The sequence below is a fragment of the Sphaerodactylus townsendi genome, linkage group LG03 (assembly GCF_021028975.2).
Source record: "Sphaerodactylus townsendi isolate TG3544 linkage group LG03, MPM_Stown_v2.3, whole genome shotgun sequence".
NCBI classification, from domain to species: domain Eukaryota; kingdom Metazoa; phylum Chordata; class Lepidosauria; order Squamata; family Sphaerodactylidae; genus Sphaerodactylus; species Sphaerodactylus townsendi.
In genome coordinates this window covers 109,978,791-109,994,722 of record NC_059427.1, presented here as the reverse complement: position 1 = coordinate 109,994,722, position 15,932 = coordinate 109,978,791, and the positions used below count along the sequence as shown (strand labels likewise).

Below are 15,932 nucleotides of genomic sequence, written 5' to 3'. Positions count from 1 at the left end.
TGGGCTCCCTAGTTTAAACACCATTGAAAATGATGCTGTTTGGGGGTGGATTCCAGCATCACTTGTTTAAACTAGGGAGCCCAGATTCTCTTTGAAACATTGAAAGTGATGCTGTTTCCCCCAATTGGGGGTACTGGATACAACACCATAAAATGTTTTCATAGTAGTAATAAAACATTTTGAAAGCATTTTGAAAATGTTTTCAAAAAATTATTTCTGCTGTGTGGCATGGCTTATTGCTGTGCTCAGATTTGTGAGTTGGGGCATGTTCTATAATGTGATGGTGACTTTGAAACAACCTGGTGTAAAAATCATTGCTTGGTCACAGTGGGGGAGGGTGGCTGCCCATGGGGGGCGCCAAACGCCAGTTTGCCTAGATACGCCACCGGGCGTAGCTACAAGGGGGGGTGCGTGTTGCATTGGGCACATGCCTGGGGGGCATCAAACTCAGGTTTTGCCCAGGGCTCCAGTTTGCCTAGTTACGCCACTGGATCAGAGCCAAGTCTGGGTAAATGTCAATCCAACTGGTACCAGACTTCTTTATATCTAATTATCAACATGGTCAAATCTGTGGATTCTTATATCTAGATAAGAGCCATGAGCAGAAAAGACAGACCTTTCTACAAATCACAAAAAAGCACCCCATCTTTGCAGAAAAATCTGAATATTTTAAAAATTGGAGTTAACCCCCAAATAACAAAGACAATGTCTATAGCGTTATTTGTAAAATATCGATTGTAACCTGGTATAATTGTGCCATGCAGAAATGGCCATAAACAATACTAGCAGGGCCCGGCCACGCGTTGCTGTGGCTTATTGTGGTGGAATAGAAAAGGAACAGTAGCAGCAAATCAATTGCAGAAGCCAGCAGTACGTGCTCATGGAAACGTGCAGGCTGATACTGTGCGATGTCATTGATGTGTGTGACCTCATCCTCCCTCACTTCTTTTACCTTGCATGGCACCCCTCCCCTACCTCCCTCCCCTTTCCCTTTGCTAGAGTGGGTGGGTCATATTCAGATGCTGGGCCCCCTCCCTCCCCTCCCTTGCATGCCACCCCTCACTCTCTCCCCTCCCTAACTTCTGTTCCCTTGCATGCCTCCCCCTCCATCCCTTCCCTCTCCCACCCTCTCTTCCCTTGCATGCCACCCCTCCCCCTCCCTCTCTTCCATCTCCCTCTGCTAGGGTGGCTGGGTCATATCCATATGCTGGGCCCACTCCCTCCCCTCCCTTGCATGCCACACCTCACTCTCTGTCCCCTCCCTCACTTCTCTTCCCTTGCATGCCTCCCATCTCTGTCCCTTCCCTCTCCCTCCACTGAATGTATATGAGAGTAGGTGTGTTGTGTGGTAGTAGTGGGTGAGGCACAGAGAGTGAAAGGTACCTGTGTGTGAGGGGGGGAACCCCACCTGACGTCTCACACGGCAACATGTGTATGTGTTTCACGTCCACTGGAGTTATTGCCTATGTACTGTTTTCACTGCTCATATCTGGCCATCTGAGCGAACATTCTAAGGGCACGAACATTCTAAGGGTGACAGTTACACATAGGCAGCTTCATGGCCTGGTGCGCCAGGAAAAATATGTTTTACCTGGCTCAGGTGTGCTGTCTGACAGCGGGAGGTATGTAAGAACACAGTCGGGGGAATGAGTAAGTGTCTGTGAAATTTTCAGAGCGTTTGGGCCAGCAAGTGCGGGGTTATTCTTGAAGCAACAAACACATGGTTCCATTTTTATATATATAGATAGATTGCAGTGCTGCACTGAAGGAAATTTGCCATGTAAACACATTAATTGCTATTGGCTGCCAATACAACAGGGTCATAAATCCATGCTGTTTCTCTGATATTTATCCTTTCCTCCCACCAAACGAGGAAATATCCTAATTAAAATGTGCTATGCACATTCATGCATGGGAGAACTGCTAGCCAGAGACACTAAAACAGTGGTTCTCAACCTTCCTACTGCCGCGACCCCTTAATACAGTTCCTCATGTTGTGGTGACCCCCAACATTTATCCATTTTACAGATGGAGAACATTGATGCAGAGTCTCTTAGGCGACCCCTGTGTTAGACCCCCCAAAGGGGTCCCGACCCCCAGGTTGAGAACCACTGCACTAAAAGAAGAGTAGGAGTTTTTTGGAAGGGAGCAGAAGAGGTGCTATTGCCCGGCTCCTCTGTAGCTGGGGCAGGCATAGAGCATTGCCAGTAAACTAGTCAGGGTTAAACCAAGATCTGAACAATTTGTAACCCACAGTATTGAATTTAATCTTTGCTAACAGAAACCTTCTTGTTCTCTTTGAAGGTTCAAGGCACTGCAAAAGAAATGAAGAAAAACCAGACATTTGTTACAGAATTTATCCTGGCTGGGTTTTCAGTTTCTCTAGATCTACAATTATTTTTATTTGTTTTCTTCCTTCTTGTATATATTATAACCGTGATAGGTAATCTGCTGATAATTGTAATCATTGGGACTGATAGGACTCTTCACATTCCCATGTATTTATTCCTTTTTGTTTTATCCTTTTCTGAGTCATGTTACAGTTTAGTCATTGTTCCTAAAATGCTAAGAGACTTGCTCGCCGAGAGTAAAACCATCTCTTTTGCTGGATGTGCTGCACAAATGTTTTTCTTCCTTGGATTGGGTGGCACAAATTGCTTCATCCTTACAATAATGGGGTTTGACAGATATCTAGCAATATGCAAGCCCTTGCACTACCCAGTCCTCATGAATACGCACATGATTCTGTGGCTTATAGCTTTTTCATGGGTTGGTGGGTTTCTGCTATCTGTAGCTGAAACAACTCTGATTTTCAGGTTGCCCTACTGTGGCTCCAAAACAATCAACCACTTCTTTTGTCACATGAGGACAGTGGTTAGTTTGGCCTGTACTGATGAGAGTATCACTGAAGTTGTGGTCTCTACTGTCTCAGTTTTTGGCTTATCAGGCAGTTTCTTGTTCATCATATTGACCTATGTCTTCATCTTTTCCACCATTTTTCAAATTCCATCCACTGATGGCTGGCAGAAAGCCTTCTCCACCTGCACCTCTCATCTCATTGTGGTAATTATGCACTATGGGTTTGCTGCAATTGTCTACCTCAGGCCCAATACCCATGGCACTTTAGACAATGACTCACTGATATCAGTACCATACACAATAATTACTCCCCTTCTCAGTCCAGTAATATTTACCTTGAGAAACAAGGACATCCAAATAGCTGTAAGGAAAGCGATCTGCAAAAATGCACATTCCCCCATATTGTGAAAGTGTTGACAAAAAGCCTGTATTAAACACAAACTATATAGTCTAGTTAGAAGCAATGTCTCGTGAGTCATTATTTCAATGTATTCTTATGTTTCCTAACCAATAGCTTCAGGAGTTACCTTGCTAAACTTTGCTGGTAGAGATGGGGAAAAGGCCCTTGTCCTTCTCTCCCCTACTCTGAAAAGGGTGGCTAAAACAATGGGCAAGTAACATGTGAAAAACAGGGAAAAGGAGAATGGTCACTTTTGGATGTGCAATGATATCTCTTTACTTGCCTCAGCATACGTATGAAACAGAAAGAAGATGTGATGTCCAGCAGTCAGGCATAAATCTTTTGGGGCATGACAGATCATAAAATATGTTCAGTACCAAGGGGTTTTTTTCTTACTGTACCATGGTTCCAATTAAACATACAAAATACTTATTTATTTTAAACACTTTATACTGCATTTCCACCCAAATAGGACCTCCAAGGTGGTGAACATCAAAACAAAACATTAAACATATTTAAAATAACATATAAAATAATTCAGTATATCAAATATTTAAAATAATTCAGTGAAACCATATAAACACCAAAAACCAGGGAGGAGAGGCAATAAAAATGAAACCACAACATTTTCCTATCTGGCAGAAGACAATAGATGGAGATAGACAAATCTCCCTAGGAGACAAATCTCCTTGTCATGACCAAGAAGGCCATTTTTCAGCCTCAGATGGCTGAGATTCCCAAAGATGGACCTCCCAAAGATGGGTATATTTGATAGAACAAGGCAGTCCTTCAGGTGTGCTGGCCCCAAGCCATATAGGGATTTAAAGGTCAATATTAGCGTCTTGAATTGAACCCAGAAGCAAATTGGGAGCCAGTGTCCATGAACAAGACTGAAGTGATATGGTCCCTCCCTATGATCCACTCCAGTCAACACATTGGCTGAAGCATGCTGTAGCAACTGTAGCTTTCAGACAGTCAGCATGGGCAGCTCCATGCAGAGTATACTGCAGAAATCTTATCTAGAGACATCCAAAGAATGTATTTCTGGTAATTTCTTTTTTTAAAAATCTCTTTAAATTATTTTATCATTTAGGAATACATATTAATTGGCAGACAATCTGACTTAAAGGGGTTCCAGTAATAACAGAATATGATCTGCCACATAAATTACAATGTACGTAACATTTGCAAGTGATTTAAGATTCTAGTACATAAATACAGTATGAAATATATACATACACACACTCACCCACACACCTACATGGATACAAAATAATAATAAGTAAATTAATAATAATCTTAAGCTAAGCAGATAACAATAGGATTCTATTTTGAGTGTCAGAATTGTATAGATAATGCAATAAAGGATCCCATACTTTATAAAAAGGATCAAGGAATTTTTTGTGTATTAAAGTTGTCAGTTTGTCTGCTGTTCTGTAATCTTGAACCTTTAACAACCATTCGTCATTTCTTATAGTTTATAGTTTAGTAAAAGATAGTGAGATATTGCTTTTCAGTGAGTTTTCTTTGAGTGCTGCTATGTGTATTTGCATACATGGTGGAAATACAACACATACAACAGAAAAATCCTCAGCATTTAGCATGTTAAATGTCAAAGTCAAAATTAGAGGAGAAACAAACTTGCTCCTGAAACTTCTCTGACAGCTACGTAACAGGTTTATCAAATACTTGATATTTGGCCTCAGTACTTGATATTTAACATTTGCACCACTACGCCACATTGAAAATGATGCTGTTTCAGGGTGGGGGATAATCCACCCCAAAACAGCATCACTTTCAATGTTGTTTAACTGGGGACCCCAGATTCTCCCTTTAAGGTGGATTTAAAAGGAGAATTTGGGCTCTCTAGTTTAAACATCATTGAAAGTGATGCTGTTTGGGGGTGGATTCCAGCATCACAGCGGCTGCCCGGGTGTGTGTGTGTGTGCAAAACTCAGATTTTGCACTGGGCTCCATTTTCCCTCTATGCCTCTGCCCAGAGGGGAGGGCAGAAGAAACTGCCAGCTGCCAGCTAGGAGCACAGCTGGTGGGGGGCAGGGGAGGGAAGGGCGGGGGAGTCTGCCATCCCTGGCCTTGGAGAGCTGCTTTTATAAGCGCTGGGCCAGGGGCAGGGCTTGGGGAGGCCTGGCCATGCCCTAGGGGCGGGTGGGGGTGTGGCCGAACCCCCCCAAAAAATCTATACCTATGTCCCTGATCCCAGGGTATTTAAAAACTGCCAAATTGGAGGTTCTTTTAGAGCCTGCTACCATGCAAACATCAATCAGGAGCTGACCTAGTTTATTTTTCCCGCCCAGCCACCTGATCTCCCAGCCTGATGTTAATTCAAGCTGCCACTCAAAAACAACAGCCAATCAGAACGTGGAACACCAGGCTTGCAATGTAAATACAGAAGTCCCAGGCTCGTGCAAAACAAGCTGGAGTATTCCTCCTAGGCTTCACTGGATTCCTTTGAAAAACAGGCAGCCATGTGAATGTATACCCTGGGATAAAATAGACCCAAGTTAAAAAAAATAATGATGGTACACAGGTATAATTTTGCCATGCAGAAACAATCTTTCTTTGTTGCAGACCATGAAATTGACCAGGTCTAGCAAAGTAGCACTAGACCAAAGATAGCATCCCCCCCAAAAAAAGAAAAAAGGAAAGAAAAAGGCAGCAGGCAATCTCACCAAATGGAGGCTGCAGAGAAACAACAAGGAAGTAGTGGGTGATCAAAATGGTAGATTGGCTCAGCTAGGGACATTTTGTAGGGGGAAAATTCCTATATAAACAAAAAAATTGTGGGAAAACTCCCCTGCAAAGCAACCCTGCAATTCTGTTGCACTGCGAAGTAGTACATGCGTAAAAGGTCACAAACTTCCATCAGTGTCACTCCTCTATAGTTCAAGATGATATTATGCAACTGATTCTGTTTGCATGGGCACAAAAATATGAAATAAAATTGTTTCAATAGGAAATATGAATGGACTGCCAGACACAGGCAAGCTGAACATTCTTCTCACAAATGTATCTATATTCAAAATCACACGGAACATCATTCCACTTGAAGTTGAAGTCGTTCTGTAAAACTGCACAGTGCTCATTTTCATTCCAATTGTTCGGTTCTCCAGTATACCAGTTTCTAAAAAACAAACAAACACACACACACACACACACACAAATTATGTTTGCTTTCAATCATAGTCTAAGGAGGCATGCAGAGTATTAGGTAGGGCATGAGGCTAGGGAAAAGGCAATCATGGCTTCTCTTCTGGATTTTCCTCCCAGATTTTCCTCCCTGGTTTCCAAAGGTGATTCCTGAATTTGTAATTAACATAAAGTGTATCTTTGGACACCTTTTCTGAAAGGGATTGGTTGTGACTTTTTTTAATTAACTGCCCTCTGTCCTAATGTAAAACTACCACCAATCAAAACTATGTTGACTTATGGTATATATTAGTGTTTCCATCTATGTTAGGACTGCTACACAGATGGGTTTGGGGGGGGCAAGTGAGTGGCAGAAAAAAACAAGCCCTATCAGAAATGATGACATGAAGGGGCTCCTATGTAGTTGCTAAAAGAATCTCTTCCAAGGTAGTGGACTCTACAACATCCACAGTGACCTAACCATGACTAGATGCACCAATACTCGCCTAGGAGGAAGAGAATGTGGAAGACTGGGATTAGAGACCACTTCTGTAGGTACTTATCTTCCTTGACATTACCATTGAACGTGAGGAGGAGTTTAATCCTGTGCCCCAGGGCATGTTTTCCTCATGTTGTGACTCTTATCAACTCCTTGGAAACCCCTGTTGCTCAGAAAGGCACCCTTTACCTTTCTCAAAAAGCCCCAAGGCAATAAGAGATATTCTAGCCCAGGGGTTTGCAACCTGCAGCTCCAGAGCCCCATGCGGCTCTTTCGTACTGCGGCTCCATGTGGCTTGGGTCCTCAGCCTCCTTCGGAAAGTCACCCTTAGGGTTAATGGGAAAGATTCCCCGTTCCTAGAGAGGCACAGCCTGAGACGGCTATCCCAAGCCACTTCTGGCTTCCCTGTCCCAGCTGCCTAGTTGGCTGATGCCGGTGATGATGGCGTGGAGCGGGGGTGAAGCACCGCTGGTGGGGCCTCTTGAACAGGTGAGTGGCAAAGGGCAGGAAATGGGAGGGAGTTGCAGGAGCACAGATTTTCAGCGCAATCCTAATCTCAGTCTGACCCCCCCCCCCCTTGAATGGGGGATCAGGAGTCGACCCTGCTTTGGGTGGCCTCATTTCCCCTTTCCCTGGGTCCTTCTTGGGGGATGGGACCACATGGGGGACCCTAGCAGTGCCACCTTGGGTTGCAGATTCCCCCCCCCCCCCAGCAGCCCCGCTGAGCTCTAGGGACTTTCCTGGCAGATGGTAGCCTGGCTGAGTCCAGGTGAGAAATACAATGTCAGGTTTTAAAGGAGTTATTACCTGCAGTCCTGCAAGGTTGCACCCGTCATGGCTGTTTGATGGGGAGGCAGGGGTGGGTGAGAATTGTTTGCTTCTGCATTGCCAAGGAGGGCAGGAGTGCATGGAGAAAGCCTTGCACATGGATCTTGGAAGGTTTACTTCAGAGTAAGCAAGTGGAGGGTAAGCTTGTAGATCGTGGAAGGGAGGAAGGCCGGGATCATCCTCAGCCATGGTTGTCGTGGGTTGCCAACTCCTCATGGCAAACTCCCAGGACATTTGGGGGTAGATTCTCAGAAGCTGTGGCTTTTGGGACCAGGGCGGGGGCCATGCTCAGTGAGGAATATGGCTGTCGAGTCCACCCTCCATGGCAGACATGGAGGTCTGTTATTATTTTTTAAGAGTTCATAATGTTCAAAATGTGTTCTTTACATAAATAAAATATAATTTTCTCTGTAGCACTTCATGGATTTCATAAGCAACACACTATAATTGTTTATACAAAGTGTAAAGGTAAAAAAACAATATATACAGTGTTATCTTCATTTTAAATGTCAAAAAGTATTTGTGGCTCCAAGTGTTTTCTTTTCCGTGGAAAACGGGTCCAAATGGCTCTTTGGGCGTTAAAGGTTGCCGACCCCTGTTCTAGCCTCACTATCTTATGTACCTATGGAATCAAGAAACGGCCCTTTAATCTTAAGCAGTTATCTATTTCAAGAGAGGCAGGGCATACAGACATGTCTCTCTGTGGGACTAGTTAAGACCCAAATCAAACGTCTTCCAGAGTAAAACTGTATTCTGCTTGCTTGCCAAGGATCTTGCATCCAGCTTTTACAAGTGTGCTAGCCATGGTTTTTACTGTTTCTATTTACCCTCCTCTCTAGCCACATCTTGCCAGTGAGTTGATATACCCACATACTAGCAGACCTTGTCTTGTCTTCCCAGTACTCTCCTGAGGACAGCACTCTAAAACTGAGGAAAATATAACTCACTTAAAAGTAGGCAGTGTTCCATCTACCCACTTCCAGATTTCTTCTTTCTCCAGGTCACTAAAGCCAATACTGTGTGATTCCTCGGAACTCATCATATAAACAAGAAAATCCTAAGGAAAGATTTTTTAAAATCACATTAATTTATCCCTCACCTTCTGCTAATGGTTTCTCATTCATAAAGTGAGGCCTGCATTCCATGGGCATAGTAACTATAAACTAGGGCCTGCATTCCATGGGCATAGTAACTATCTGCGCAACTATTCTGCTGAGAGCATTCCTTGGAGAAGACAGAACTCCTACAGAAAAGTCTCTTCAAAACTATGGCTCAATAAATTGTGGCATTGTGGTTTTGCTTGGGACGGATCAGTGGTTCAGACCATTCAAGTGTAATGATAATTACAATACTACATCTACGTCTCACAATGCATCTGTGACCTGACTCTCATAGATATTTTCAGGGGCTGAAGAATAGCTCAAATGGAAAAAGCTCAACATTTCCACTTTTTCTGTGCACAAAAAATAAAACCTTTCCCCCATCTTGCCACCAAATGCTATTTTTTTCTTTGAGTTCTGTATGTTTTTTCCCCTTCATCTGGTTCCAGAAATGGTTTCTCTTCATTTTTCCTTCTGTTGTTTTCCCAAGCACTTTAACTGTACCCCTTTCCGCACAGGCCTCACAAGCAGGGGTGCACCGGCATACTTGCAGCCGGTGCACCTCCTGGAGTCGTTCACACGTTGTCCTGTGAACGGCCCCGGTGCTCCAGCGGCCCATGGGGCCACCTTTGCACAGGGCCCGCCACTTCCCCCCCTTACCTCCACTCGGCTGCTGTCATTCAGCAGAGGCCAGGGGACACGCCCCATGGCGACACCTCTGGGAACAGAGGCCAGCAGGCATGTCCCCTGGCCTCTTTAGAGTGATGGCAGCCAAGAGGAGGTAAGAGGTGCTTGGCACCAGGTGGAAGGCAATGTTTCCCAAAAGACTTGCTCATTGAGAAACGCCAAAGAAAGCGCCAGTGTGTGTCGGGGTATTTGCCGCTGCAGCTGCGCTCCAGCAGCAGCGGCGAATACCCCGACATGCACTGGCATTTTTACCAGCTGCACACCATTCTAAATGGCCCGTGCGGAAGGGATCTGTGATTTTTTTTAAATCCATTTTCAAGCCAGTTTCCCTGGAGCATGCAATCATGTTGAAATGGTCTTTATTTTTCTGCCCCACCAAACACCTGGCTCTTATCATGCTCCTTGTAGTTGCACTATCTCCCCATTAGCCATCTTTCCCTCCCTTTCCTCTTTCATGTTCAGAAGGGTTTTAAAAAAAACAATCTTTGTCATATTGAACTAAAGATGTAACATTGAGACAGAGATACAAAGAAGCAGGGGGAATTGAATAAGTGTTGTCAATTTCACATGGAGCTTGCAATGTTAATATTTAGACAGAGAGATGGGCAATTGGATCAACTCTGTCAATTTTACATAGAACTAGCAATGTAACATTAGGACAGAGAGTGATTTTGAAGCTGGGGGCAATTGCATCAATAAAAAAAAATCTGAGATGCTGGAACAATTGAAAAGAGTACTAGGAATAATTGCTGTATGTAATTGGGGATTGCTGCAGCAAAAATCATGTTATACTGCAGAGCAAATTTGGCCAAAGAATGTGGTTTTTTGTGTGTGGAGGTAGCCTATGTGTTTCTGTTCCTTCAAGTAATGGTGCCTGCTCCAGAAGTTGTTTTGGCTTCCATTTTGCATTGGTAATTCTCAGCTGTAGAAATGGAAACTGAAACGTTTTTGAATCACCACTTCAAATCACGTTTTTGAATCACCACTTCAAAAAGTAACCACTTCAAAAAGTAAAAAGCAGTAATGCTAGAATGCCTGTGCAAAAGAAAAAAGAGGGAGGGTTGTTCTTCTGCATCACAGATGAAATCCCACCACCATCAGGAGTAATACACTTTCAGCAATAGTGTGTGGAATAAATGCAACTAAAGAGACAAGTGGAAATAATCCTCAAAACAACAGGAAGAAAAGTATGTGGAATGATTTCACAGAAAATATTTTTGAGACACAATTTTGAGTACTGGGAAAATCTGTTGTAAGTTGTGCATGCGGAAAAGGCCAATATGACAGGACAATATGACAAAAGACTCACATGTTCTTCTTCATGGTTAATCACAGCCAAATCAGCACCCTCCAGTTGGCAGAGCTTTCTAGAATCAATCCAAGCTTTCTTTTCTGAAGAGAAGTTGTAGCATTTCTTATTGAAATACATCCAGCCATGCAGACATGTTGGAAAACCTACAATACATAGAGCCTTGGAATAATGTAGCTCAGATTGAGAACAATCTAAATGTTCTGTTGCTAACAGGATTTTTTAAAAACTGGCACCCAATAATAGTGGGATACTCAAGAATATGGGTGGCTTTAAGGCCTCTTGACTTAGGCCGTTTCCGCACAGCGGCGGAAACGGCTGGGTCGGCGCTTCTCGCGCCGACCTGAAGACGCTGGGACCGTCCGCATGGACGGTCCCGGGAAGAGGCAGGCAGCCGGATACGCGAAGCGCCGGTGCTTTCGCACGATTGGCTTGTCCCTATGGAGCCTCGCCAGCGTCAGCCCGAGCCACTTGGGGACACTCTGGCCCTGCGCGCACCTGCCTCCGGCGGGCGCAGGGCGGGGAGGCGGTCCCCAGGCTCCTCGGCGACGCGCCGGAGGCCCGAGGACAAGGTGAAGATAATGCGAAGGTAAGAAGAGGCGGCATGCAGCCGCTGCCGTTCGCTCGGCAGCGGCTTCATGCCGGCGTTTCCCCAAAAAGAGCGCTGGGAAGCGCTCTGGGGAAACGCCGGACTTTAGGTCGTCAGGCGGCGTGAAGGCGGCAGCGGCAATGCGTTGCTGCGCCCGTCTGGACATGGCGGCCTGGAGACGGTGTTTTTACCGTCTCCAGGCCGCCATGATTTGCCCGTGCAGAAACGGCCTTAGCTTTATTGTGTTTTGCAATTTCACCAATGGGGTTTTACTCAGTGCCAGCATAGTATCTGGTCCATTAGCCAGTCAATGAAATTCTTTATCATGCATGTGTGTTAGTGCCATCAAGTCCCTTCTGACTTAGGGTGACATCCTATCATTAATACACTTGTTCAGGCCTTGCAAATTGAAGGCTGAGGATTGCTTTATAATCCAGTTTTATTTGAGTTCTCCAACATTAACACAACAGGACTTTTATGTTACAGTAGATAACAGAGGAGACATCAGAAAGTTAGCCTGAATTTTAAGGAAATTATTGTTGTTACCACTAGACTTCTAGTAATGGTCAGTAGAATTTGAAATTAAACTCGCCATGGTGTTCCAGGGGTTTTTAAGTCCTTCCTCAATAAACCCTGTTTTAAAAAATTAAAGGAGCCCTTGTATTGAAAGCATGATTATGCCTATTGTATTATTTTCTTCACTCGCCCTGACATGGTTGGTCAAGTACTGAAAAGTTATTTTTCCCATACCTTGTTATAGATTTCTTAAGATGCAGGCTAAAGAAATGCTGTATTTTAAAAATCTGGACTTACATCTATGTAAGGCCATCACGAAAGCAGCTGTTGCCAGTATGAAAGAAAGGAGTATCAAGCCACAGATGATGATAACGGTTATTCTGCTGCAGTCTTTCCATTTGTCAACCTGGGATGCAAACCAAGCTGCAAATAATCAACACCAAGGAAAGATGTTATTGCAGGACAGGATTATTTCAGAATCAAGACTGTAATCTGTACATTGCTTGGATCAAGCACCTAAAGCCAGATCTATGCAAGTTCCTTGTATCTATGTTATGAAAGCATAGAATTTGCTATTATGCAAAAAACCCTATAAACCTTCACCTCCTTACCATGGAAGGAGGCTGGTAGCAGTACAGAAGCCAGAGGGGCTGGATAGAAAAGTTAGTAGTCCAGGACATAACATTCTTCATCCTCTGCTGCTCAGTGCTGTGTCTATCTGTTCTCATCTCCCAAACATATACTCTGACCTTTTAAGGATCTGTACCACTCCCCCTACACTTTTTGTTGTGACATATTTAAAAGGCAACATTGGTTACTAAAATGCCACAAAGTAATTTTTCTTTGTAGCATTAATAGTGGAATTTTCCTAACTTTTAAGATGAGGACATTCAGAAGAGTCACAAATAGATGTGTGTGAAATAACCCCCCTTTCAAGCCGTTCTGGTTAATAAATTAGCATCAAAACTTGTCTTATCATATGCCGCGAGCTAAAGCAATCGAGAGGAAGGGACCTTGATCCTATCTGTCTAGCTGAGACTCTGAACAAAACATGATGGTAATTTACAAACCAGCATTTGTAATACTTTCACATATGTTCATTTTTAATATTAGCAAAAACATTTCATTCCAAACCATCTATGTCATCTAGCTACATCCCATGGGTTGAAACCAGAATTTATATCATGGAAGAACTCAGATTCTGGAACCCTATACAGGTCATTATCAAAACTCCCATGTTCTAGTTAGAGAAATGTTGAAGTAAAGTTCCGTGATGCATCCCAGCCTCATTTGCTGGTTTTCTGCTGAGGTTGCTAACTGAGGTCTAATAAAAGGCAAAAGTTCTAAATGAGGTCTGTGACAGAGATATCTGTGGTGATTCATTCTTATATCATTCTGGCAGCATACTTTAATTTTTCCAGATCCAGAAATGAACATCAATTCCCTCAACTTACAAATTCAAAAGCTCATATTAGTCATGTACCACATGAAAATTCCAACAATACTCTTTTTAATTTCATTTGTTCACTAATGAATATGTCATATACATTTTCAAATGTTATCTCTATTTCTTACAGTCACTATTTTCTAGGAGAGTGCTTCAATCTTTTCTCATCTGTTTTCAAGACAGGTTCTGGGACTAAAACAACCTTGGTTGCGCTGGTAGATGACCTGCTCCAGGAGATGGACTGGAGAAATATCTGTCAATTCTCTTGGACGTTTCAGTAAGTTTTGATACCACTGATCATGGTTTCCTTCTGAGTCACCGCTTGGGTTTAGGACTGGGAGACATATCAGCAGACTTAAAACGGAGCTACTTAGTGTAGAGAAGAAGGTCTAGTAGTCTTTCTGCACACACTGCAGCCTCCTATCACTTTAGGAAAGAAAATTTTCCACACAAGATGTTCTTTCCAATAGGAAGGTTTTACTTAGCAGTTGCAAGGTTACACAAGACTATACTAGATAAGACTACAAGCAGTGGTGGGATCCAAAAAATTTAGTAACAGGTTCCTATGGTGGTGGGATTCAACCTGTGGCGTAGCGGCAATGGGGCTGAGCGGGGCATGACGGGGGCATGGACGGGCATTCCAGGGGCAGGGCATTCCTGGGCGGGGCTGTGGCAAGGACGCAGCTGCTGCAATGGTCCTTGGGCGGGGAACGAATGCACGCAGGCGCAGGCTGCCACGCACGCCAGTGCACCTCCTGCTAGACTGCTTCAAGTTCTGCGCGCTACTACTGAGAGGAGGGGCATAACTAAGGCAAAAAAATCACGTGGCAAAATCACCAATTAGTAACCCCCTCTCGGCACACACAAATAATTAGTAACCTACTCTCGGGAACCTGTGAGAACCTGCTGGATCCCACCTCTGACTACAAGGCTATACAGAACACTTCAGCAATACTATAACACTAAGCAAGAAGAGACTAAAAGACTAGAAGAGAAGAGAAGAGAATACTGTATATATACAATGCACAGCTTTAAACATTCAAGCCAGGTACTTTTCCTGGCAACAGTCTCCCTTTGGACCAGAGCCACAGTTGAATGCACCAATCACATTAAAGGTCAACTGTAGCTGGTTGCCCCCAGACTTCTTGGCTCCTGGCCCCTGTTGCTGGGCATACCTTTTGCTGCCTAGAAGATGACCTTGTGAACTTTTATTTTATATATCATGATAAGCCATAGTTCTGCAGTGGTTACAGCCCTACCTCAAAGGTAAGTTTCTGAGTACAGTGCTGAGAAACAGATGCTCCATAACTTGGCCTCTGTGGTCCCATAAGGTTCTTACTTATCCCACATGCTTTTCACCATCTGGGTAAAGTTGCTGAAAGAGATCATCCAAAGATTTGGGCTGAGTGGCTGTCTATATGTGAATGATACTGAGCTTTATCTTGCACTTCCAGCAGATCCCAGGAAGGTTGTGGAAACCATGAAAAGGTACCTAAAGGCAGTTTTGGAATGAATGAGGACTAAGAAGTTGAAATTTAATCCCAACAAAATGGAGGTGCTCCTGGTCGGGGGAATGTTTGACCCAAGAATTGGAATACTTTTTGTTCTGAATGGGGTTGCTCTCCCTGAAGGAACAGGTTTGTACTTTGTGTGTGCTGCTAGACCCAGGCCTCCTGTTGGATGAACAGGTAGCAATGATGGTAAGGGGTGTCTTTCACCAACTTTGGCTACAGAAACTCTCTTCAGAGGCTGAATATATGTTGTGATGTAGTGGATATGCTGTTTTGTAGGAATGCCTGTTGGCATCTACATGTTCTCCTTCTATATTTGTAAATAAAGTAAATATTGCAAAAACACTATAAGACTCCAGTGTTCTCTCCTCCAAAGTGAGTCAACCCAGGTAAGCGCTGCCTCTTCAAGGTATTATAATATATTATATTAACCTCACCATACAACCAATATTATTTCCTAAACAATTTACAATAATGAATAGCCATTCAGTGTTACAAGCTAAAAGATTAGGAACACATAAGTATGCATAAGGAAGGTTCTTCTGGGCCCTATCAGTTGATCTCATGGTCCAGATTCCATGGCCTTTCCCACAGTGACGGAGTGCAGAATAAGTAGTAAGAGGACCCAGGGTCCCATAAATAATGATGATGCTGAACCAGAAAGGAAGCCCTTTTGTTGCTATATTTTAGAATTCCATGAGTTGAAAACAGCATTTGCAGAAAATGGCTTAGGAGCCATGTGGCTGAATTTATTTATTTAATTAAATTTAATTTCCCGGCTTCCACACACTATCTTAAAACGTTCAACATATACAATTTCAATAAAATAACTTTAAACATTTACTATTAAACACAATAAAGCAATAAAGGTGGTGATTGATCAGTTATCCAAAACTTCCAATATAGCCTAAAATCCATCGTCCCATCATATATCCAATGTTTGACTATTGGGATAGGGAAAAGGTGTGCAGAAAAAGCTGGGAGGCCATTCTACCCATGGGATGTAAATTCAACCTTTTAAAATTCATTAGCACATAAGA

The 15,932-nt window shown here is 43.4% G+C and overlaps 1 protein-coding gene across 1 annotated transcript; it reads left to right on the top strand.

The window, feature by feature from the left end:
* Positions 1 to 2,325: 2,325 nt before the first annotated feature.
* On the top strand, positions 2,326 to 14,905 carry LOC125427838 (olfactory receptor 10X1-like). The gene is made up of 4 exons (XM_048487393.1): positions 2,326 to 3,231; positions 11,297 to 11,418; positions 13,512 to 13,658; positions 14,839 to 14,905. The coding sequence occupies exons 1-4, from the start codon at positions 2,326 to 2,328 to the stop codon at positions 14,903 to 14,905; spliced, it is 1,242 nt and encodes a 413-aa protein (XP_048343350.1).
* Positions 14,906 to 15,932: the final 1,027 nt, after the last annotated feature.